General features: G+C 43.0%; 1 protein-coding gene across 14 annotated transcripts in view; it reads right to left on the bottom strand.

Annotated features, from left to right (window-relative positions):
• LOC126485138 (voltage-dependent L-type calcium channel subunit beta-1) overlaps positions 1-26,692 on the bottom strand; it is a 749,688-nt gene that overhangs the window by 491,791 nt on the left and 231,205 nt on the right. The window contains exon 2 of one of the 14 annotated variants that reach the window (XM_050108796.1): positions 22,281-22,355. The exons of the other annotated variants lie outside the window; for them this stretch is intronic. Within the exon in view, the coding sequence (XP_049964753.1) occupies positions 22,281-22,295 (15 nt within the window). The 5' untranslated portion in view covers positions 22,296-22,355. The remainder of the gene's footprint in view (positions 1-22,280; positions 22,356-26,692) is intronic. 14 annotated transcript variants of the gene reach the window in all.

Below are 26,692 nucleotides of genomic sequence, written 5' to 3'. Positions count from 1 at the left end.
TATCCAGGGTATTCATGAGAATTGTGTCAGGACGCAAATTTCGACTCCTCGTTGGGACTTCGCACTCTTTGAAGGTATATAACTCGAAATTATAATAAATAATACAGCATGGAAACGAAACAGTTAATTTTTTTACGTATTTTTGTTGTTATCAAAGCTTCTTTGAAATTTTTGTGCTCAGTAAAATTACGAAACTTTAGAATATATAACATTTTTGTTTTTTGGATACTGCGTGGTAAGAGTATGAACTGGTTTTCTGTACTACCAGTTCGTGAAAGGTAACACAAAACTGAACATTCGAAAAACTTGTCTGATAGTTCAAATGCCCCGCTATGTTAGTTAAAATCGACTACAGGAAAGCTAACAGATCAGCACTTTTTCACTGCATATCTATATTATTCTATATATTTTCGTGTAAACAATTGTTGCTTAAAAACCTTGTAACCTATGTCCTAATAGAATAAAGGATAGTTGCAGTTTTTGAGACATTTTATGGCAGGACTTGGTGAAAGTGCGCGTAGAACTGACCATGGATAAAAACACACTGATGGTAAATTACGCTGTGCAACAGGATCATTTTTTCATATATGGGCTATAAGAAAGACATGTCTCGTTGCTGGTACTTTGAGGGTAGTCACTTCATTGTCTTTATGTATTATCATTTCACTCTGCAAACACTTGCAATAGGAAGTTTCGCATCGTTCGGGTTGCTTAGTGGTATTCTGATCATAAGACAATAGGCCACAGGCCATAATTCTAACAGGTTTTCTGTCAAAAACGACTGCGACGTACAAAAGAAAACAGCACATTCTTGTGTACACAATTTTTGTTGAAAATACTGGAATACGTGTACCGGCACTGTTGTTGCTAAGATTGTAGCGTAGACAACTTTCAGATGTGTTAATAGGGAACAAAATAAGGAAAAAATGTCCAGTGAACATGGTCTCTGAAATGCGTACCTGTGGAGCTAGGAGAACATGTTCATTTTCGCCATTGTGAAACATCTCCTGTATTGAAGAAGTGTTCATGGGTTTCACGATGTGTATTTTAGAGCCCATATTTACTGGACATTATTTCCTTGTTTTTGTCCGCCATTGAAAGTTCCCTGCCCTAGTGTCTCAGCAACAACAGTGCCGGTCCGTGTATTCTATTGTCACAGGCATCAGAACGTTTTCGCTTTTAACTTTAGACTCGTTCGTTTCCTGTGCAGAACCCGTTACGCCAGACTGATACATTTATCCTTCTCCATCATTCTTATCACGGAATCACCCTGTGTATACATACATTTATAGGCACCGTTGGCTTTATCTCTGACGTCTGTAGCGACGTTCCAGAACATGGGTTGCCACGTAAAACTTGATCTAGCAAGTCCCCTCTACAACCTCTAGAAATGTGTAAAATGGATCGTGAAACACTCTGCGTGTTAGTAAAGGTTATCTACAGCGTAGCTGAATACAGTTCGCTAGTCTGTATGAGAAGGGCACACGTAATTGCAGAGGTCGTCCAAATGAAAGAGAAAGTGCGGATAATCTCCGGAACACTGAAGGCTAACCCGCGTGCGTGGCTCTCCGTCCTAGCAGGCACAGAGTCCTCTGAAATCGGTGATCACAGTTAGCCTCAAAATTGTAGAGAAAAATCCTAGACGACCCAAAATTACCTACACACCAAGATCTCGCATATCTAAACAGACTTAAATCCATGCCACCTTTATGGAAACTTGGTGAAGAACCGCAAGGCTTCGAGTTGAGGACAGCTTGGAAAGAACTGTGGGCTGTAGGTGGACATAAGAGCCAGAACTTGGTGGACGACCCCAACAACAAAATCGATGGATCCAGGCTCCAGAAGAAATTGTGCGCTACTTTGAAACGTGTGAATATGTGTGTTGGTAGGTGTAAGCGACTGATGAACAAATGGTGCCAATCGGACAGTCCTGAATGTGAGTGCAGTGAAAGCCAGCCAATAGACCATTTAGTTGAGTGTGAAGTGCATAGCTATAAAGGTGATTTGAAGGACACACACAGCCGCGCGAGGCAGCGCGTTGTTTGAGGCGGCTTGTCACGGCTAGCGCGGCTCCCCCCGTCGGAGGTTCAAGTCCTCCCTCGGGCATGGGTGTGTGTGTGTGTGTGTGTGTGTGTGTGTGTTGTCCTTGTTGTCCTTAGTGTACCTTAGTTTAAGTTAGATTAGTCAGTGTGTAAGCTAAGGGACAGATGACCTCAGCAGTTCACAATTTCACAATTTCCAAGGACACACGCCAACTCTCCGACTCAGACACAGAGTGGCTCAAGAATCTACATTCATATTCTGCAAACTACTGCGAAGTGCATGCCAAGAATATTTGTAACGGTGCAGAGCAGCGGCTCGCAACAAGTTTAGCTGTACGGACCACCTATTTTGCTGGAAACAATCTCGGTAGCCCATTAAGTGCACATGCAAGTAAAAAACACAAAAACACAGGGGTGTGTGTGTGTGTGTGTGTGTCAGTAGACTTAATTAGCAAAAAAAATAAGGACTGAAAAATATTTTTTTATAAAGGAAAGATTGTATTGTATTCATTTAGCTGTCGCAACTAAATGAAAGCTCAAAATCGAGTGATCAGTATTAAAAAGAACAATAGCTTTTTTAACATTATTTATCGCACACGAGATAATCAATATTTGCATTAGAACTAAATAATTTTAGCCTCAAATCACTATCAACATTTAATCTGTTCCCGTAGTTTTTTAAAAAAAAGTAAAGATGAAAAAGCTCGTTCGTATAGATACTTTGTCGAAAAGTTCATCAAGTGCCTCAGTGAACAGTAATTCAACAATACCTGCAGGGAGACTGAGCGAAGTGGTATAGTGGTTAACGCCCTCAACTCGTACTCGAGAGACCCGGTTTCAACTCTCGGCTCGGTCATTCAAATGTCGTTTTCTTTGCGGTCACTCCATGCAAATGCCGGGACGGTTACTTGGAAGGGTCATGACTGCTTCCTTCCCCTCCAGTAGTAATAAATCCGAGCAAAGATGCGTCTCTCATGATCTTAGATGTGAGTGTGACGTAAAAGACCGACGGTCCTTTCTTCTTCTCGTGTCAGGATGTTAAATTAGCGAAATTCAGGCCGATCGTTCTTGTAAAGATCTGTGTAAGAGAAACTACGAATTCGACAAATTATACGATCAGACTGCGGCATGTTACGCGCGTCAGATCTGTAGTTCAATCTTCAGTGATGTACACTTCCAGCTGCCTGGCGACGTACGATATTGGTAACTTTCAAAATAAAAAAAAAAATAAAAATAGTTCTGGCAGCCGGTTTTAGCTCCTTTGTTTCATCTGCTCTTCCTGTGTACGTATGTGTGTGTGTGTGTGTGTGTGTGTGTGTGTGTGTTAAAACAACAATAAAACAAAAAAATAGGGCAGCTGTCGACATGACAGAATGGAAAATTCGCTTGTGAGAAGTACAGGATAGCGATAGGGCATTTCAACTCTCTAACCTTGACGATTGACAAGTGAGACCCCTAAAGCTCCCGATAATCTTTATCTTGTCTTCGACTCGCGACCACTACTTACGACGCCATGGAGACCACGGCCCACAAGTGGGAACCGTTGGTGTAGACTATTACAAGGACATACAGTATATGAAGAATATTTCGACTCGTTTGAGAGCCATCAAAACATTTTAGTCAATACATTACGTGATAAATGCCTCTGTAAATTTCGAACGAGTAAACAAATAAATTACTTGGAGTGTTTCGTTTTTGAATCGCTGATACGCTGCAGCGTGTAAAGCCTGTGATGTGATCGGCCGGGTGCTGCTGCGGCTCTCCCTCCTGCCTACGTCACCCGGTAGCCAGGCGGCAGCACAGGACCACACAGGGCGGAACGTCGGACCCCGCTAGCGGACGCACCGCGCGCCGGGGTCAGAGACGCAGCGCGGAGGCTGCGAGCGAGCGAGCGAGCTCGGCTGTTGCTCCCGGGTATCGATCGCGGCCGGCAGGCCGCGCGGCCGGCGCTGCGGAACTGGGGCAAGAACGCCGCGCCGCCGCCGCCGCCGCCGCCCCCGCCGCCACCGCGGCGCCTCGCCCCCGCCTCTGCCCTGCTCTCCGCTCCCTCAGCTCGCCGCGCATTCCAGGACACCGCGTTGCCCCACGGCGACCCGCGAAACCGTCCGATACTGCCCTATCACTGGTTTGTAGCGGCGGGGTAACGGGCACTGACAGCGATCCGCGTGCGCTAGTGCTAACGCGAAAGCGTCCTCGACGGTTACTCGCCCAACACGGTGATAGAAACCACATCAACGACAGTAGTACTACATTCAGGGGAGCGACGGCCAAGAAGTCAGGGGACCTTGGATACGACTGGACTAAATACCGTGAACCCGAGGGAACCTGAGTTCGACAGTGGCCACCTACGTCGACGCAGTGTTGACTGTACGGACACCAACGCCGTTACGTAGATGCAATGGAGCCGTACGATTTCGCTAAAGCGGTGCCACCTCCCAACTGCTTACCCATGGCCGCTGGAAAAGGTGCTAGCTTTAAGAGCAGTTTCTAATTCGTGGGTAACGCTGGTGGTGGATACAAGCAAAGACCTTTGTAGGCGAACAGTGTAGACACGATAAGCGTGGTGATACTAACATTGCGAATACTGGGTCTGTTGTGATGCAGAACTACGCGCCCAGCAAGCTACATCCGTGTACTAGCCGGCACCCAGCAACCTACGACTCTCTGTTCGCGGTAAACAAATACGCCACAGTTCTAAAATACTGTTACTGACAGAAATCTTACACGATAGGAGACGCTGCACACTACAGTGGTTTCGCGGTCTTACCACCGTCATCAAGAGTACCTGAAATCTGAATTACAGAGAGGTGACAAAACGTGTGGGATACCTCGTCCTAATATCGTGTCAGACCTCTCTGTGCCCGGCGCAGTGCAACAATTATACGTGGCATGGACTTGAGCTGTTGGAAGCCCCCTGCAGAAATATTGAGCCATGCCGCCTCTACAGCCGTCCATAACTACGAAAGAGTTGCCGGTGGAGGATTTTGGCACGAAATGACCTCTCGATTATATCCTATAAATAAATGTGACGCTATCTGGGTGGCTAAATAGTTTGCTCGAATTATCCACAAAGTTCCCCAAACTAATCGCGAAAAGTTGTGCCCTGGTGACATGGCGCATTGTCACGCATAAAAACTCCGTCTTCGTTTTGGAACTCGAAGTCCATCATCAATGGCTGCAAATGGTCTCCAAGTAACCGAACATAGGCATTTCCAGTCAATGATCGGTTCTGTTGCACCAGAGGACCCAGTCCATTCCCTGTGAATACAGCCACACCATCACGGAGCCACCAGTGGCTCGCACAGTGCCTTGCTGGCGATCTGCGTCCACGGCTGCTTGAGATCTGCGGCACACTCCAACCCTGTCGTCAGCTCTCGAGAACTGAAATCGGGGCTAAGGTGAACAGGACACGGTTTTCCACTCGTCTAGGGCCCAGCCGATGCGGTCACCAGCCCAAGAGATGTACTGCAGGCAATGTCGTGCTTCTAGCAAAGGCACTCGCGTCTGTCATCTGCTGACATTGCCCATTAACGCCAAATTTCGCCGCGCTGTCCTAACGCATACGCTCGTCGTACGTCCCACATTGATGCCTGCAGTGTTGTTTGTCTGTTAGCACTGACAACGCTATGAAAACGCGTCTGCTCTGGGTCGTTAATTGCAGGCTGACGGCCACAGCGATGTCCACCGTGAAAGTTTATGCTTGAAATTTGGACTTCTCGGCACCCTCTTCATACTTTGGATGTCGGAATACTGAATTCCCTAACGACTTCTGAAATGAAATGTCCCATGTCTCTAACTTGGACTACCATCCGCGTTCAGAGTCTGTAGAACCCCGTCGTGCCGGCCGCTGTGGCCGAGCGGTTCTAGGCGCTTCTGTCCGGAACCGCGTTGCTGCTACGCTCGCAGGTTCGAATCCTGCCTCGGACATGGATGTGTGTAATGTCCTTAGGGTAGTTAGGTTTAATCAGTTCTACGTCTAGGGGACTGATGACTTCAGATATTAAGTCCCATAGTGCTTAGAGCCATTTGAACCACTTTTGAACACCGTCGTGCGGCTATAATCACGTCGGATATCTTTCCAGATGAATCACCTGAGAACAAATGACATCTCCGCCAGTACCTATCCTTTTATAACTTGCGTACGCTATACTACCGCCATCTGCATATGCGCATTTTGATATACCATGACTTTTGCCGCCTCAGTTTAAAACGACATTTGTGATCTACTCCTATAAACAATTAAGAAATTTTAAAAAATTGAAAATTAATATTCAGAATTTAAAAAAATTGGATGAAATGATTAAAAAATAGCCTACCTAGCAGCGGTAGGACATCAAGTCCATACCCAAACATTTTATGCTAGTATGAAACTACCCTATCCAGTGTTTGCAGCTTCAGGGTAACGGACGTTGTTACGCTGTAATAGCCTGACAGTGAGGAGGTAAGTGCGCTCTTCCAATTGGAAGGACGACGTACACGACTGACCTATCCCAGAATATATCAGACATCTTAACGACTGTTGCAACTCACGCAACGGTTAAGACACTGAGATTTCATTCAAGAAAAGCGGCCCCAACGATCCAGATTTAGGTTTTCTGCGGTTTCCATAGATCAGTTCAGGTGAATTCCGTGGTGGATGTGGGTCGATTTACTGTCCTCTATCCTCCGTACATTTTGAACTTGTGTTCAGCCTCCGATGAACTTCTCGTCGCCCTCGTTGATGATGTGTTTAAATCGAATATGAATACTCCTGATACGAATGCGGACGTGTGAAAGTGACTTCTTCATTTTGGTTTTTCTCTGCAGCCCGTTCATGACTGTCGTTGGAAGCCGGGTCGTAATAACAGTTGTCGTTCCATAGTATTTGTCCAACGCTAAAGTTTTCCTATTGTTAGAAAACTGGGGGGAAAATTTAGTGATTTGTTTTTATTGCACAGTTTGAGTCGGAACTCGCTCCGCGGATGGAAAACTTAGGAATGACGGTTACTACGACGGGGCTTCATGACCGTCTCGGTGTCGCTTTAGGGTACATTCAGTTAGCGTTGGATTACAAGAGCAAAATACGCATATCGCATAAGCTTGTAAACAAAGATGTAAGGCCCAATTTAAGCTCGGCACGAGATACAGTTTACTGAGATGTCCTGTGCATTTTGTTCCGTCAGAGCATCAATACTCGGAGAGGAAGTGTATTTGACGTAACGACTTCAGCAACATCGGTCAGTGTGGCTGGATTCTAGCTAGCGGCGACGGGTGAGACCGCCGCTCGCAGCGACTGAAGACGACGCCCATGCACAAAAGGTACACAGTATATTTGGTATGGCGTCTTTAACGCTCATTTGTATACTACAACTGTTATTTCATATAGCCATTTGCTACTTGTTCACCCTTTTCCACAGTTAGAACATGAAGTGTAAAGAATGTAAAAATCACTTGCCGTAGGTGGACACTCAAGCACATTTTATTGAAGGGTAAATAAATTACTTCTTATGTTAAACATAACGAACAGTAAAATGTGTTGTAAAATGCCAAAGCCAACACACGTTCAATGTTAAGAACAAACTTAAATGATCTTTTACACATATAATACACATAACCACGAGGTGACAAACCCAAAGACTCGACAGCCAACACGAATTTATTGAATCAGTTCTTCCTGTAAGTGTTTTATCAATTATAAATGAAAAGCACAAAATTCTGGATACTCTACGTTACCGCAGAACATCTAAAATTTTGTGCTTTTCATTTATAACTACCAGTTGTTCTACAAATTACCAATGGAAGAATCAATTAAGTATATCTCATCGAACGTATTCTTAACGCTACATAATTAGCTAATTTCGATGTCATTACATTTTCAAGTACACTATCACTCATAAAAGTGAACGATCAAGTGTTCTCTATTGACAAATCGTACGTAGTGTTCATGGGGCTTTCAAACCATATGATACACTCTAAGTATACAAAATTTCTAGAAAAAAATAGTTCCAAATTATCATTCAACATTATAAATTTTTTTCTGAATGCACATCCACATAATGCCAGAACAATACACTTTATCTAATTCTGACAAACCCGATAAACATTATTTATTTGGCGAGTCTTCGTTATGCCCTCATATCCCAGATAAAGTGTACCATTATGTACACGTTTCTAATTGAATCTCTTCCCCAATCGTTTCAGATCTTTGTACTGGAAATTATCTGTTGAATGAAATAATAGTAATAATTCTGTCAGGTTCCTGGCCGTGTTTTGGAAATTTTTGACAGCCAGCAGGTGTGGGGAAACGATAAATGTGAAAAACTCAAAATATTTCGTTACCAAACTGACCATTTGAAGACGAGCGTACCACGGAGAGCGAAACGAAGAACTACCAGTAGGGTCTTGTACAAATAATATAAGCAGTATAAACAAGTACTCATAAGCATGTGATACGAGTATGTTGCCGTATTCGCCTACGTAATACATAATTTAATAGATTCACAAATACGAACGTCTGTTTCGCACCACAGGTGGACGGATCGTATGGTTTTGGCGTTTCAGTTTGGCAGATAAATGCTGGAGCTATATAGAAGCCATCTTTCACAAGAACAAATGATTGCTTGCTTGCCTTTTACTGCTACAGTGTGATAGAACGAAATTCCAATTAATTCTTTGTAGAAATTAAAATGAAACGCCTAGGAGACTACGTGTAGACTGACACATCGAAACTTTCAACTACGTCTAAAAGTTTAGTTTATGAGACGATCAGCTGACTAGTGGGTTACTGCATGCTTCTTAAAATGTTCGCCAGTGATTGAGTCTGGGACGGAGGATTAGAATTTAAGTCTTGTTGACGACGACGACGACATTATAAAGCGAGCATAAACTCGTTCAAAATAAAGGCGGGAAAGGAAAATGGTAGTGTCCTTCACATCGGAACCATCCTTACCTTCACACGTCTTTAGTGTTTTATGGAAAATACGAGAAACGTAAATGTGGATTTTCGCCTGGCAATTTGAGGATCCGGCCCCCACTTCCCCTAAATGCATGTCCAGAGCCATAAACAGTGATGCACTTCACTCGAAGTCAATGACCGGAATCTTTCTAAACTAAATGATTGCCACTGACACGGAAGTACGACGGAGGCAACGGCAGATTAAGCATTTGAGGTCGTTCGTTGATCGTTACCGTGTGCTCATTGACAACAGGATGTACCATGAAATGCATGAGGGGGAGTTCTGTTCCCGATTTAGCACATTCTTTTAACTCTAAGTGAATTTTCCGTCGTGCTTCGCAGAGTGTGATAGTGTTAAAAAGGAAAAATCTCATCATTTCGTGCAAATTTATATTTATTTGGGCACGAACCGCCTTTCGGCTTCTCGAGCCATCTTCAGGTGGCAATTGAATGTCGCCAACACAGATAAACATAATGTGCCGCTTAGACATATCATTTGTACAGAAGATACAAAACTGAAAGTATCTACATAGGACACATTACTTCTCTGTCACAGAGAAATAATGACATTAACTAAAAAACAGTAAAAGTTTTTTATGTGGAGACACATTTAACAGCTGAAGAGAAGTATGAAGAATTTAGAGTTTGAATCTAACAACTGTGACGAAAACTTTATTTAACAGGGGAAAAAATGGAAATTGAATCTGATAGTTTAATACTAGTCTGGCATTTTGTCTCACGTTGCTTTCCAATGTATCCAGCAGGGTCTTTTCTTGTGAAGTTTTACTTGCTGTCAAGAAAACATGACCCTACTGGAGATACTGTAAAACAACTAACACGTGACACAGAATGCTTGCCTAGTATTAGATTATCAGCTTCCCCTTTGTTTAATTTTCGTTACAAATACTAGATTCAAATTGTAAATTATTCTTACTTTTCATCAGCGGGTTCATGGTGTGGGTTCCTGTAGTCATGTCCTAGTTCATGAACCACGGGCAACGTATGAGTGGCCAAGTAAGTGGTCCCGACAGTCGGGATACCAGTTACTTTGGAATAAGGCTGGGCATCTCGGACATATTCTGAGTCGTGGTCACCTTTGTGCTCAGACGGCAAAGACTACCAAATCCACCGGTTAGTCCCTCAGCCGTTAGGGGTAAAACCCAATGGGACTCGGGGCAAGTAAGGCTAGCAACCTGCTTCCCCGGTACTTTAAATATGATGTTGGCAACAATCAGAGCAAAATGCATCGGACCTTTGGAGGTGACGGAGTCCCACCTCTAACTGACAAACCAGGGACTCCTAAGATAAGACTTGGCAAACAAATGGTAATGAGATGGGGAGCTATTAATATCAATGGGGGCTACTCTGGGAAGAAGGTCGAGCTGGCAGAGGCTGCAAGTAAGATGGAGCTGGACGTTTTAGCTGTCAGTGACATTCGGGTAAGGGGTGAGAAAGAAGAGGAAGTGGGAGAATACAAGGTCTACCTGTCAGGAGTCAAAGCAGGAATAGCACAGTGGGGTGCAGGGCTTTACATCAGGAAAGAAATGGAACCCAGTGTAGTTGCAATAAGGTATGTAAACGAACGACTGATGTGGATAGATTTGACAGTGTCTAGCAAGAAAATTAGTATTGTGTCAGTATATTCTCATTGTGAAGGGACAGATCAAGATAAGATGGATAGTTTTTATGAGGCACTCAGTGATGTAGTTGTTAGAGTAAAGGACAAGGACAGTGTTCTGCTCATGGGTGATTTTAACGCCAGGATTGGAAATCGAACAGAAGGGTATGAAAAGGTTATGGGTAAATTTGGAGAGTATATCGAGGCCAACAGGAACGGGAAACAACTCATGGATTTCTGTGCCAGTATGGGCTTAGTAATCACAAACTCCTTTTTTAAACATAAGAACATTCACCGGTATACTTGGGAAAGCAGGGGAACCAGATATGTCATTGACTATGTAATGACAGATCAGGAATTCAGGAAGGCTGTGAGGGAGACACGTGTATTCAGGGGATTCTTTGATGACACTGATCATTATTTAATCTGCAGTGAAATTGGGATTGTGAGGCCGAAAGTGCAGGAGGTCAGGTCCATATGTACGAGGATAAGAGTGGAGAAACTTCAGGATAAGGAAATCAGGCACAAGTACATAACAGCGATCTCAGAAAGGTACCAGTTAGTTGAATGTAGTCAATTACAGTCATTGGAAAAGGAATGGACAAGGTACAGGGACACAGTACTAGAAGTGGCTAAAGAATGTCTTGGAACAGTAGTGTGTAAAAGTAGGATGAAGCAAGCAGCTTGGTGGAATGACACAGTCAAGGCAGCCTGTAAAAGGAAAAAGAAGGCCTATCAAAAATGGCTACATACTAGAACTCAGGTAGACAGAGAAAGTTATGTTGAAGAAAGAAACAAAGCCAAACAGATAATTGCAGCATCCAAGAAGAAATCTTGGGAAGACTTTGGAAACAGGTTGGAGACTTTGGGTCAAGCTGCTGGAAAACCATTCTGGAGTGTAATTAGCAGTCTTCGAAACGGAGGTAAGAAGGAAATGACAAGTATTTTGGACATGTCAGGAAAACTGCTGGTGAATCCTGTGGATTCCTTGGGCAGATGGAGGGAATATTTTGAAGAGTTGCTCAATGTAGGTGAAAATACGATCAATAATGTTTCAGATTTCAAGGTAGAATGGGATAGGAATGACGATGGAAATAGGATCACATTTGAGGAAGCGGAGAAAATGGACAATAGATTGCAGTGCAATAAAGCAGCTGGGGTGGATGAAATTAAGTCGGGACTCATCAAATACAGTGGAATGTCAGGTCTTAAATGGCTACACAGGATAATTGAAATGACCTGGGTGTCAGGACAGGTTCCATCAGACTGGACAAAAGCAGTAATCACACCAATCTTTAAACATGGAAACAGAAAAGATTGTAATAACTACAGAGGTATCTCTTTAATCAGCGTTGTGGGTAAAATCTTCTCAGGTATTGTTGAAAGGAAAGTGCGAGTATTAGTTGAGGACCAATTGGATGAAAATCAGTGTGGGTTTAGGCTTCTTAGAGGTTGTCAGGACCAGATCTTTAGCTTACGGCAAATAATGGAGAAGTGTTATGAGTGAGACAGGGAATTTTATCTATGCCATATAGATCTAGAAAAGGCATATGACCGGGTTCCTAGGAGGAAGTTATTGTCTGTTCTACGAGACAAGGTCTCTACATGGACAGTCAGGCAGCAGTTAGAGTTGACGGTAAATTGAGTTCATGGTTCAGGGTACTTTCAGGGGTAAGACAAGGCTGCAACCTGTCTCCACTGTTGTTCATATTATTTATGGATCATATGTTGAAAACAATAGACTGGCTGGGTGAGATTAAGATATGTGAACACAAAATAAGCAGTCTCGCATATGCGGATGACTTAGTTGTGATGGCAGATTCGATTGAAAGTTTGCAAAGTAATATTTCAGAGCTAGATCAGAAATGTAAGGACTATGGTATGAAGATTAGCATCTCCAAAACGAAAGTAATGTCAGTGGGAAAGAAATATAAACGGATTGAGTGCCAAATAGGAGGAACAAAGTTAGAACAGGTGGACGGTTTCAAGTACTTAGGATGCATATTCTCACAGGATGGCAACATAGTGAAAGAACTGGAAGCGAGGTGTAGCAAAGCTAATGCAGTGAGCGCTCAGCTACGATCTACTCTTTTCAGCAAGAAGGAAGTCAGTGCCAAGACTAAGTTATCTGTGCACCGTTCAATCTTTCGACCAACTTTGTTGTATGGGAGCGAAAGCTGGGTGGATTCAGGTTACCTTATCAACAAGGTTGAGGTTACGGATATGAAAGTAGCTAGGATGATTGCAGGTACTAGTAGATGGGAACAATGGCAGGAGGGTGTCCACAATGAGGAAATCAAAGAAAAACTGGGAATGAACTCTAAAGATGTAGCAGTCAGGGCGAACAGGCTTAGATGGTGGGGTCATGTTACACGCATGGGAGAAGCAAGTTTACCCAAGAGACTCATGGGTTCAGCAGTAGAGGGTAGGAGGAGTCGGGGCAGACTGAGGAGAGGGTACCTGGATTCGGTTAAGAATGATTTTGAAGTAATAGGTTTAACATCAGAAGAGGCACCAATGTTAGCACTGAATAGGGGATCATGGAGGAATTTTATAAGGGGGGCTATGCTCCAGACTGAACGCTGAAAGGCATAATCAGTCTTAAATGATGATGGTGGTGATGATGATGATGATGATGATGATGATGATGATGATGATGATGATGATGCATCAGCTGTTAAATACATCCCCACATGAAAACTTCGTTTACCTGATTTTGTATTAATGTCATTATTTATCTGTGACAAAGAAGTAATGTTTTCCTACGTAAAAACTGCCATTTTTTGTATATTCTGTGTACAGATGATATCTGTGTAAGTCGCACATCACGTTCGTCTGTGTTTTCGATGTTCAGTTGTCACCTGAAAATGTACTGAGAAGCCGAAAGCCAGTTCGCGACCGAATAAATATAATTTTGCGTGATATTAGGAAGTGTTTACCTTCTAAAATATCACGAAAAATCGTTAAGCTTATGAGGCAGCGCCTGTTTGGTACTACACTCCTGGAAATGGAAAAAAGAACACATTGACACCGGTGTGTCAGACCCACCATACTTGCTCCGGACACTGCGAGAGGGCTGTACAAGCAATGATCACACGCACGGCACAGCGGACACACCAGGAACCGCGGTGTTGGCCGTCGAATGGCGCTAGCTGCGCAGCATTTGTGCACCGCCGCCGTCAGTGTCAGCCAGTTTGCCGTGGCATACGGAGCTCCATCGCAGTCTTTAACACTGGTAGCATGCCGCGACAGCGTGGACGTGAACCGTATGTGCAGTTGACGGACTTTGAGCGAGGGCGTATAGTGGGCATGCGGGAGGCCTGGTGGACGTACCGCCGAATTGCTCAACACGTGGGGCGTGAGGTCTCCACAGTACATCGATGTTGTCGCCAGTGGTTGGCGGAAGGTGCACGTGCCCATCGACCTGGGACCGGACCGCAGCGACGCACGGATGCACGCCAAGACCGTAGGATCCCACGCAGTGCCGTAGGGGACCGCACCGCCACTTCCCAGCAAATTAGGACAATGTTGCTCCTGGGGTATCGGCGAGGACCATTCGCAACCGTCTCCATGAAGCTGGGCTACGGTCCCGCACACCGTTAGGCCGTCTTCCGCTCACGCGCCAACATCGTGCAGCCCGCCTCCAGTGGTGTCGCGACAGGCGTGAATGGAGGGACGAATGGAGACGTGTCGTCTTCAGCGATGAGAGTCACTTCTGCCTTGGTGCCAATGATGGTCGTATGCGTGTTTGGCGCCGTGCAGGTGAGCGCCACAATCAGGACTGTATACGACCGAGGCACACAGGGCCAACACCCGGCATCATGGTGTGGGGAGCGATCTCATACACTGGCCGTACACCACTGGTGATCGTCGAGAGGACACTGAATAGTGCACGGTACATCCAAACCGTCATCGAACCCATCGTTCTACCATTCCTAGACCGGCAAGGGAACTTGCTGTTCCAACAGGACAATGCACGTCCGCATGTATCCCGTGCCACCCAACGTGCTCTAGAAGGTGTAAGTCAACTACCCTGGCCAGCAAGATCTCCGGATCTGTCCCCCATTGAGCATGTTTGGGACTGGATGAAGCGTCGTCTCACGCGGTCTGCACGTCCAGCACGAACGCTGGTCCAACTGAGGCGCCAGGTGGAAATGGCATGGCAAGCCGTTCCACAGGACTACATCCAGCATCTCTACGATCGTCTCCATGGGAGAATAGCAGCCTGCATTGCTGCGAAAGGTGGATATACACTGTACTAGTGCCGACATTGTGCATGCTCTGTTGCCTGTGTCTATGTGCCTGTGGTTCTGTCAGTGTGATCATGTGATGTATCTGACCCCAGGAATGTGTCAATAAAGTTTCCCCTTCCTGGGACAATGAATTCACGGTGTTCTTATTTCAATTTCCAGGAGTGTATTTCTGCGTTGCTAAGAGCCCTCTCATACCCATAAGTATACCCAAGTCGGCCAACTGGCAACACTCCCATCGGTCGTAGCCCAAGGCTAAATATTTTTTCGTAGCCAAGTGGTACCGCGTTCGCTTTAGCGCGTGTGAGCGGGTCCAGCGTACGCTGCTGATGAACATACAGGCAGCGGGTCCTAGGGTGGTCCACTGGGCAATATTATTAATTCCGATCCATAATTAGTGAAATGAATTTCTCAGAGACGTCTATCTTCATCGTGCTCAAAATTACTTCCGGTAGAAAAAAGAGGAAATTTACAGTTTAAAATCCAGTCAACAACGGTACAAGCTCGGATTAGAGAAAGAAATGGGCCATATATCTTTTTCAAAGGGACGATCTCGGCATTGGCTTTAAGCAATTTAGGGAAACCACGGAGAACTAAATCTGTATTGTTGAACGGGAATTTGAACCGCTGCCTTCCAGAATGCGGGTCCAGTGACTTACCACAGTTCCATTTTAGGAGTGTTCCGATCAGGAATGCTATAGCGGTTCTCTTTTGACCGCAATCGAGTCAAAAATTTTCACCACATGCAGTATTTCTCCTAATGTCTTCATTCCAAAACATGTCGAGTGCTGATAAAAGAACACACCAACAACATTAAGTCCCCAGTAGTGCGGTCGACTTTTTGAAACTGTCTACTCGATGATGTAAGTTAAGATCCCAGGTATCACACAATGCAACCATTCACCATGGTGAGACCTCGTTTGCGAGTAACTGACGAAAAAGAAATCGGAATTGTGTGTGTCACTCGATAGCATTAAGAAAGCATTAAGAATCGGAATTTTTGTGAACATGAATCTGTTATAATATTCAATTATTTGAAAACTCTGATCTATCAGTTAAAAACTAAAAGACGAAATAATACATTTATATTTGTGCAACGGTGTGAAAAATGTATTTTTGTTTCAAGATGTGCAATTTTGTTTTGCGCGGTAATCGTCACACAGACATTTAAAACATAACATTAATAGCTACTGAACTATGGACAAAATAACGCGGATGAAAATTTGAATGAAAGATGGGTTATAAGTAAAACGAAACAGATATAATGAACGCAATATTGCGGACGAAAAAGCAGCGTGATAAAACAATAGAAATTAAATCGAAGTTATACGTAAATTTAATTGGAAACACATGAACAAATACTTCAATTGGAGAAAGAATGATATAAATAAAAAATGAAACAAATGAAAAAATTAATAAGGTGATCAAAATAATGTGACAAAAGAATGGAATTTAAAAATTATGTTTAAATCAGTTAATTGAATAAAAATGAGGATCAAAATCAATTCGATAAAGAAAAACACAATCTCTTGCATGAGATACTGTCATCCTATCCATTAAACCATGCAACCAAACTTAACAAAACAGCTTTCTTAATGCTATTGCTTGTCCCACAAAATGCCGAATTTTTCGTCGTCAATTACTCGTAAACTAGGGCCTTTGCTACATCACCATACAGACAGTTCCAAAAAGTCAGGCGCACTGATGGGGACATCTCATTGAAAAAAAAAAAAAAAAAAGAAAAAAAAAATTGTCCGAATCGGAAGGAAATCGATAGACGCTATGTGTACACTTACGTACACACACACACATATTATATATATATATATATATGTATATATATATATATATATATATATATATATATATATATATATATATATATATATATACAGGGTGTTTCAAAAATGACCGGTATATTTGAAACGGCAATAAAAACTAAACGAGCAGCGATAGAAATACACCGTTTCTTGCAATATGCTTGGGACAACAGTACATTTTCAGGCGGACAAACTTTCGAAATTACAGTAGTTACAATTTTCAACAACAGATGGCGCTGCAAGTGATGTGAAAGATATAGAAGACAATGCAGTCTGTGGGTGCGCCATTCTGTACGTCGTCTTTCTGCTGTAAGCGTGTGCTGTTCACAACGTGCAAGTGTGCCGTAGACAACATGGTTTATTCCTTAGAACAGAGGATTTTTCTGGTGTTGGAATTCCACCGCCTAGAACACAGTGTTGTTGCAACAAGACGAAGTTTTCAACGGAGGTTTAATGTAACCAAAGGACCGAAAAGCGATACAATAATGGATCTGTTTGAAAAATTTCAACGGACTGGGAACGTGACGGATGAACGTGCTGGAAAGGTAGGGCGACCGCGTACGGCAACCACAGAGGGCAACGCGCAGCTAGTGCAGCAGGTGATCCAACAGCGGCCTCGGGTTTCCGTTCGCCGTGTTGCAGCTGCGGTCCAAATGACGCCAACGTCCACGTATCGTCTCATGCGCCAGAGTTTACACCTCTATCCATACAAAATTCAAACGCGGCAACCCCTCAGCGCCGCTACCATTGCTGCACGAGAGACATTCGCTAACGATATAGTGCACAGGATTGATGACGGCGATATGCATGTGGGCAGCATTTGGTTTACTGACGAAGCTTATTTTTACCTGGACGGCTTCGTCAATAAACAGAACTGGCGCATATGGGGAACCGAAAAGCCCCATGTTGCAGTCCCATCGTCCCTGCATCCTCAAAAAGTACTGGTCTGGGCCACCATTTCTTCCAAAGGAATCATTGGCCCATTTTTCAGATCCGAAACGATTACTGCATTACGCTATCTGGACATTCTTCGTGAATTTGTGGCAGTACAAATTGCCTTAGACGACACTGCGAACACCTCGTGGTTTATGCAAGATGGTGCCCGGCCACATCGCACGGCCGACGTCTTTAATTTCCTGAATGAATATTTCGATGATCGTGTGATTGCTTTGGGCTATCCGAAACATACAGGAGGCGGCGTGGATTGGCCTCCCTATTCGCCAGACATGAACCCCTGTGACTTCTTTCTGTGGGGACACTTGAAAGACCAGGTGTACCGCCAGAATCCAGAAACAATTGAACAGCTGAAGCAGTACATCTCATCTGCATGTGAAGCCATTCCGCCAGACACTTTGTCAAAGGTTTCGGGTAATTTCATTCAGAGACTACGCCATATTATTGCTACGCATGGTGGATATGTGGAAAATATCGTACTATAGAGTGTCCCAGACCGCAGCGCCATCTGTTGTTGAAAATTGTAACTACTGTAATTTCGAAAGTTTGTCTGCCTGAAAATGTACTGTTGTCCCAAGCATATTGCAACAAACGGTGTATTTCTATCGCTGCTCGTTTAGTTTTTATTGCCGTTTCAAATATACCGGTCATTTTTGAAACACCCTGTATATATATATATATATATATATATATATATATATATATATATATATATATATATATATATATATATATAGACGTGTAGGCAAATAAATGATTACGATTTCAGAAAAATGGATCATTTGTTCAAGAGAAAGGGATCAAAAATTGAGGAAGTCAGTAACGCGTTAATCCACATCTGGTCATATACAATCAGTAATTCAGCTTGTCGTTTATTGATAGAGTTGTTAAGAGTCCTACTGAGGAATATCTTGCCTCGTGCATGGATGTGTGTGATGTCCTTAGGTTAGTTAGGTTTACGTAGTTCTAAGTCTAGTGGACTGATGACCTCAGATATTAAGTCCCATAGTGCTCAGAGCCATTTGAACCATTTTTTGAGGTATATCGTGCCAAATTCTGTCGAATTGTTGCGTTAGACTGTAAAATCCCAAGCTGGTTGGAGGGTCCCTTCTGTTGTTATCCGCGGCACCCCTACAGCAAATCGGTACGTTGACGATTTCCTACGCCGGATTTGTTGCCCTCCATAGAAGGTCATCCTGTGCTTACACTTTAACTCGCACACGGCGAGAATTTCTACTGCTTGCATTTGTGGTAGCCAAACCCAAACGTTGGCCAGCAAGGTCTCCGAATCGCTCCACATGGAACGTTTGGAGCATTACGTGCTCTTCAATCAGTCCCGGATTTTGACCATCTAACACGCCAACTGAACAGAATATCGCACGACATCCAATCAGTACCAAGCCGAATAACTGCTTGCATAAGGGCCAGAAATGAACTAACACGCTACTTATTCTAATCTCACTTGAATCAATAATCCATTTTTTCCGTAATTTTAATCATTTGTTTGTCTGTACATGTACGTCACACACATCTATAGATTTCCGCCCGATTCGGATAATTCATTCGTGGTGCGTCTTTCTTTTAGGATATTTGATTCTATAATCTTAACCAGAATATATCTATGATTCTGCAGTGGCGCGCATTCTGCAATGGCGCTTTAGACAGGACCAAGACTTGAATCCGGACCGGCAATGCTCTAATTGGCCTATAATGACACTTATCACAGCCTGATAAAAGTTTCATTATATAAACTCTTGCAGAATGCACAGAAGCCTATGAGGTGTGCGGAAAAGACACCGTGGAGTTCGATACAGTGGCAGAAGGATGTTGACAAGCTGCAGCTTCGAGACAGCTCGCGAGCAGTCTCCGTATGACTCAGCTGACAACAGTTTTGGCTGTGAATGCCGAAGTACGGGCTGGAATACTAGTATGACACCAGTCTTTAATTATGCAGGAAGTTTCCTTCCTTCATACACCAATTTTCCTTTTAAGCACGATAAATACTAAAGGAATCCATTTAACGTCTGCGTCGTTAGGAGTGTCACTGGGTGCTTTGTATAGAAGCAGAGGCCATATCATTTGGGAAGGAAAGAAAGCAAATTTTTGCTTCGCATCTACGTCATGATCACTGCGCGGATGTCAGCAATACTGTATGATGCTGTGAACACAACTCCTCCCAATTATGCCGCGCATCAACCACTGCTTCATTTGTCATAGCTGAAACGCCGTTAATTCACTCCGATTGACATCTAGATATTTATCAATCTTCGGCCCTGTCCGGCGGAATGTTCGAAATCCTTTGAAAAAGAGGTTGTATCAGCAAAAAATTTAAGATGTTTTCTGTTTGTTTTTCGTCCATTTAAACTTTTTTGGTGTTGTCAAACATTGGGTGCAGCTGGTACCGTAACTGCTAAGATATTTTTAGATTTAAATAAAACCTGACTAGGATTCACTTAGGTAACATGGAAACTGTCTCACTAAGATATCCATGTTACTCTCGTATGCTGTACCTCAAAGACCCGTTAGCGAGAAAGTCTGACCGCAGTCGTCCTTGGAATCCTAGCTCCAATACATCTTCGCAAGAGGGAAATTGTCAAACAGCGAAAGGTCTCTTGTTCTTGCACATTCGTACCAACACAAGCTGACAGCACTCGGCATTTGCTGTGTGGAATGTATTAAAATTATCGATTAAAAATAAATAATAAAACATTCACAGTTCTGCATAACATCATCCTACCTATCACGCTTAGTGACATATTCAAGACAGTCACTGACCTTTAGTGTTTAATATAGTGAAAAGTATGTAAATAGACGCAACAGAACAAAATTACGAATTCTGATGAACTTCAGGGCATGGCGGTTTGTCACCACACTGTTCTGTGAGTAGTCATTGTTGACAGGTACATTCAATGCATGATGTTCCGCATAGAATCTAGGGTAATTCATAACTGAAACGAAATGTATCATCAGTTAACGTGATGAGAATGTGTACAAATAGCTTTTTGTGTCTTATATTTCGTTGGTTCTACTTACCCTCGTGAACAATACTCCTGATATTGGCCTTTGGTTCCCGTTGTATGGTGTTGGGCTTTTAAAAAAATTACATTCTGTCTTTTAAATCAACATTAGGCTGCCTCGCTACACAGGGTCTTAAGTTTATTAATCTAACGTTGACAATGTAAGTTCAGAATTAGTCGCAACTTATTATCAAAATCATCAACATCCTCACCTCACCATCTGAGGTGTAACCGAGCGACAAAGGAAAGTCGGAAATGGAAAGCCAGTCGAAGAGCGCTATATTTCCCCCGCGTGCTTTTGACGGACTGAAAATCCGTAAGAGTACGAGGGGGTGGAGATCTCTTCTGAACAGCACGCTGCAAGGCATCCCAGATATGCTCAATAGTGTTCATGTCTGGGAAGTTTGGTAGCCATCGGAAGTGTTTAAACTCAGAAGAGTGTTCCTGGAGCCACTCTGTAGGAATTCTGGACGTGCGGGGTGCACCTTGTCCTGCTGGAATTGTCCAAGTCCGTCGGAATGCACAGCGGAGAAGACTGGATGCAGATGACAAGACAGGATGCTTACGTACGTGTCAAGGCCATATCTAGATGCATTAGGGGTCCCATATCATTCCAACTGCACACTCCCCACACCATTACAGAGCCTCCACATGCTTGAACAGTTCCCTGCTGACATATAGTGTCCATTGATTCATGAGGTTGTCTCCATATCCGTTAACGTCCACCCGCTCGATACAATTTGAAACGTGACTCGTCCGACCAGGTAACATGTTTCCAGTCATCAACAGTCCAGTGTCGCTGTTGACGGGCCCAGGCGAGGCGTAAAGCTTTGTGTCGTGCAGTCATCAAGGGTACACGAGTGGGCCTTCGCCTCCAAAAGCCCATATCGATGTTGTTTCGTTGAATGGTCCAGTGTTGAAGTCTGCAGCAATTTGTAGAAGAGTGGCACTTCTGTGACACTGGACGATTCTCTTCAGTCGTCGTTGATCCCGTTGTTGCAGGATCTTTTTCCGGCCGCAGCGATGTCGGAGATTTGATACTCTACCTGATTCCTGATATTCACGGTACACTCGTGAAATGGTCGCACGGGAAAGCCCCCACTTCATCGCTACCTCGGCGATACTGTGTCCCCTCGCTCTTGCGCCGACCACAACATCATGTTAGGTCACTTAAAATCTTGATAACCTGCCACTGTAGCAGCAGTAACCGCTGTAACAACTGCGCCAGACACTTGTCTCGCAGAGGCGTTGCCGACCGAGGCGCCGTCTTCTGTCTGTTTACATATTTCTGTATTTGAATACGCATACCTTTATACCAGTCTCTTTGGCGCTTCAGTGTATTGGTAGAAGCTCGGTTACTTAGAAATCCCCATCTTAAACATGTTTGGACACCCTGTAATTGCTACTCGATGTTGACATCTACTCTAACTTGCCTGTGATCGCGGAGCGTAAGTTGCCGGGAGGAATCTTTCTTTTTCGCCGACAACGCTAGCCTGTTTTCGTCGTTTAGGGCCACTGCAAGAAGACGACTTCCGCAAGCCGCGAAGAGTGCGTGTGGTGCGTGGCGGCGCGTGCGCGACTTGGCGTGTGTGGGGGTGCACTACCGGGTCCGGCGGTGAGCTCTACACTGCCAGCTACTACTCACCCACAGCACATACATCAGGTGGGCAGAAGCGCGCCCATGGCGCCCATGCTATGTACCGGCAACTAGTAGGCAATCCTGAAAAAACAAACGGCTCGCACAGTGCACAGGAGACGCAGCCGGCAGGGCGCCGCCCTCATACCTAGCCTAGCCTAGCCTACACCTAGGCCTACACCTACACCTAGACCTAGACCTAGACCTAGAGCAAATGCGAACCCAACTGCGGCACCCAGCTGCCCGCGCCAAGTGGCACACACTGGTTACTTCTCTGGACGAACAAGCACAGAGGCGCGGGCCAGTCATCACTATTTTGGAGCGTAGTACTGACGTGAGAGATTGCATTCCTGTAAAGGTTTCTGACAGTGAATCTGTCTTACACAATGTGAGCTTCTTCACCATCAAGTCACTAATATTATGCTCTGAGCAGTTGTCGCTCTCATAATTAAGTAACTTAAGTATACTTTTAACTCTTCGTTTCTCCGATTTATGGTTTCAGTCTAAAACATTGGCTTTATGAGATACTACAAAAAATTAAATGTTTTCCAATTGTAAATTTATCTTTTATATTTAGATCAGAACCGTTTTAACAAAAAAGCATAATTATGAATTATTTTTATGGTCATTATAATAATTTTATTTGCTTAGTCGCTTATTTAAGGATCACCACAAGCTCAGAACCATTGCGATATTGTTTCCCGTTTCCTTTTTTCGTTTAAGCTAGATGTTTTCCATTAATGCACTGTATCTAACACCGTCTTCTTCTGAGTGATTGGCATAAAGTGTTCGCCTCGTATCTCGGAAAGTCATAAACGTCACTGCAGCTGTTCTGAAGGTGTAGCTGTTCTGAGCGTATTCCGCGAGTATATCAGTACCCTCTAGACATTTTTTGACGTCCACGTATCATGCACTATTTTTTTTAGAATTTGTGCCATAGGTTTTGAACATGTGTTACTCTCATTTGTAATCAATAATTATTATTATATGGGCATAAAGACGACCTTTACGTATACGCTTTGTGTCTGTAATTTTTTCGTGTTGTGGAATTGATTTCTTTATTTTTGTACGAAACAAGTTTTCATATTATGTTTCAAGTATACTGTGTAAGATCTTTTCCTCTCAGTCTAATGCCGCTAGAAGATACCTCTCAGAAAGGATAAGACACTCGGATGAAAGTGCTCAGGTTTTCTGACAGTGGTGTTATGATTTATCTCTATTATTATTGTTGTTGTTGTGGTTTTATTATTATTATTATTGTATTTTTCGTGATTATACGAATTATTACTATTACTGTTAATGTTATGATGTATCACAGCACTACCCACCCCATACATAATTATGTTTTATTAATTTTAGACACGTAAGACCTTCATTGTTTAAGTATTCCCATACTATTGTCCTATGACATATCTTACTATTTAGACTGCACTGATCTCAGCCTCACATCAAGTATTTGCTTTAATAACAAAAATAAATTTTGAACGGATTGTCTTTTTTTTTTTAGATATACTAAAGTTTTTAGCAGTTTTAACTAGATGTTGGTGGACCTGATTCAGCAATAGGGACAGCGGTGTTGCATTTCACTCAACAAGCATCTGAGCAGTAACCTTGACTAGTGAATTATATGTTCGCAAATCTATTGAGCAAATTTTTTAAAAGTGTTTTGAATGGCATGGAGTAGGATTGTATTTTTTGCACTGCAGTAGTAATGACGGTGCCATGCGTTCGAACGGTCTGGTGCAAGACTTTCAATTGGACACCACTTCGGCGACTTGCGTGTCCGTGAGCCAGCAGCACCTGGTTTTCCCAGGAGGTCACCCATCCAAATACTAACCGGGCGCGACGTTGCTTAACTTCGGTGATCGGGCAGTGCTGCTAGTTGTTTTTTGTACTGCGTTGTTACTACAACAATATTTGGAAATGAGGGAAGCAACCTATTTGACATCTACATCTATGAAGTTCCAATAATTTTCTTTATTGTAATTCCAGTCTTGGAGCACAATGTTTATTAGCTATTTTGTGAAAATCCAGTCTTGGAGTACAATGTTTATTAGCTATTTAGTGAAAACTTTTTCTTGACTGTTTCACATCTTGTTTCAGAAATTAACCCACGACAGTGAGCTGTTGCACTTAGTTATGGAAACTCTGAAGTTATTATTATTTTTTCTTTCACCAAGAAATTTATTTGGACTACTTACAAAGCTAATACTTTGGTTCGTTATACGGCTCCGTTTCTTTATCTTTGCACCAATCTCTCATGCACCACGACAGAAGTGTCCCAAAGGCTACGAGAACCATTTCTCCTCCGACCACCCCCGTATTTTTCTGTACTTCACGTACTGAGACCTACGTTTTGCAGAATGTATCTCGCACCCTACCTCTTATTCCGAAATGTTTGCTCCACTTCCTAAGCGTATCTCAACTGACCTCAATTCGGTTCTCTTAGACCACCTACTTGTTCGCATGTTCTGTAGTAAAACACTTCAAATGGTTTCACGTTTCTCCTTCCGCCTTTCTCGTTTTCAGTTTTCAATTATCATGTACTAATCACTGAAAATTCTCTGTATCATGGAAACATTCAGTTTCACGCTTATGACGGAAACTCCCATCGATAGACTGCATTTTGGCAAAACTATTGGATTATACTAATCGAAAGTAGTTATAGTGTTCAATTTATTCAATTCTGAAAATGTTAAACTCATATTACAATTTTAGTACATCTCCATTAATACTCTCATTTATATTGCTTTTTTAAGTCAATTTACTCACTGAAGCAGGTGCATGAGCAGCTCACTAATCCTCTACGAAACATTTCCATCTCCTGTCAGGAAGGTAAAATATTCATCCCTCTGCAGAGTGTTATCGTCTCCACTCATATTTCCTCCACTCTACTGTGTGCATTACTTACAGAGTCGTTGATACTTTCTTGCTATAAAAGTTAAACAACGTGCAAGGTATGTTACACAGAGCTGCTGTTTCTGTAACAATTTGTATCTCGTCTTTACTGTCTTCATGGATTAACATCAATATTATGAAATAATCTTTCACAGCTTCACCCGTACTTTAATGTGAAATCGCACTCAACATCATTTATGCTGTCACACATATTTTTGCTCATTTTTGTCGATTTCGAGTATGATTAAAGATACAGTCAACGAAGTGATCCTTACATTTAATTATTTAATGGACTGTTCGTTTCAGGAAAAGTAGTTTCTGAAATTTTATCAATCTCTTAACGTGGCGTAAAGAACAACTGAAAGTCCGGAAATCTTAAAATGTATTTTTCTACGACACCTGCTACAACAGGGGACGTTCAACGGGAGAAAGCACTGACGTTTTTCAGCATTCTGGGATCGGCGACACAGAGTCTGACTGTGACGGTTGTTTCCGTTCTGTTATTTCGCTCTCCTGTTAATTTTTCCTTCGTCCTCTCTTCCCATTCCATTTTCTTTCTGGGCGCATATTAATAGCTAAGTAGCTCATCAGTTTATTTACAAAAAAATCTTTACTTTGGCCGTAGCTTACAGTATCTAAAACTACTGAAGTACTATTAATTCTTAATCCATAGAAGTTCCTTTTTTCTTCGAATTGTTCGATACTTTTTAACTGGAAATTCACCTTATTTTAAAATAGATTTTCAACAGAATAAAAAAAAAAAAATTCCTTTAGATACTTTTAAGCTGGTTGTAGACAGCTGAAGGCATTTTTGACAATGACTGACTGAGGAGCGAAGGAACCATTTTGTGCTTAAGTACTTATAATCTCAGTTGGTTTACTATCACGTTGTTTGCTGTGTGGAACGTTTACTCAAAATTACTATAGCAGTCCATCTCATCACAGCCTTATCGTAACACGACGTGTTCTCCGTAAGTGTCTCTCTCTCTCTCTCTCTCTCTCTCTCTCTCTCTCTCTCTCTCTCTCTCTCTCTCTCTCTCTCTCTCACACACACACACACACACACACACACACATACACACACACACACACACACACACACACACACACACACACACACACACACAACCTACCTACCTACTTCCTCAATTCTATCTTCCTTTCTGAGCCATTCAACTATTTCCATCATTCTCGGGTCTTTGTGTTAGCCAGTTCGGTTGCTTTTATTTTTTACACAGTCATCACTTGACTGATTCAGAGTCATGCAAATACACAAATTTTATTAGCTACTATTACTTCAGTTGTTTTAGAAGCACTTCTGTCCTCCTGCTGTCTACTACTGCGTAGTTCCATTCCTTCAAAACAATTTCAGACTTTGGTCACAAAAAATATTATTCTTTGGTGAGGAAACAGCCTTCCACAAGTTTGAAGCAAATTCTTTCCAGTTCGTTTTCGTCGTGCCATCGTCACTTACTCCTGATCGTATTCGAAATGAGAAGCAGTTATCAGCAATACTGAAATAT

The sequence above is a fragment of the Schistocerca serialis genome, chromosome 6 (genome assembly GCF_023864345.2).
Source record: "Schistocerca serialis cubense isolate TAMUIC-IGC-003099 chromosome 6, iqSchSeri2.2, whole genome shotgun sequence".
Taxonomy (NCBI): domain Eukaryota; kingdom Metazoa; phylum Arthropoda; class Insecta; order Orthoptera; family Acrididae; genus Schistocerca; species Schistocerca serialis.
The sequence above is the reverse complement of the archived record's forward strand: the minus strand, read 5'-3'. Positions and strand labels throughout refer to the sequence as shown.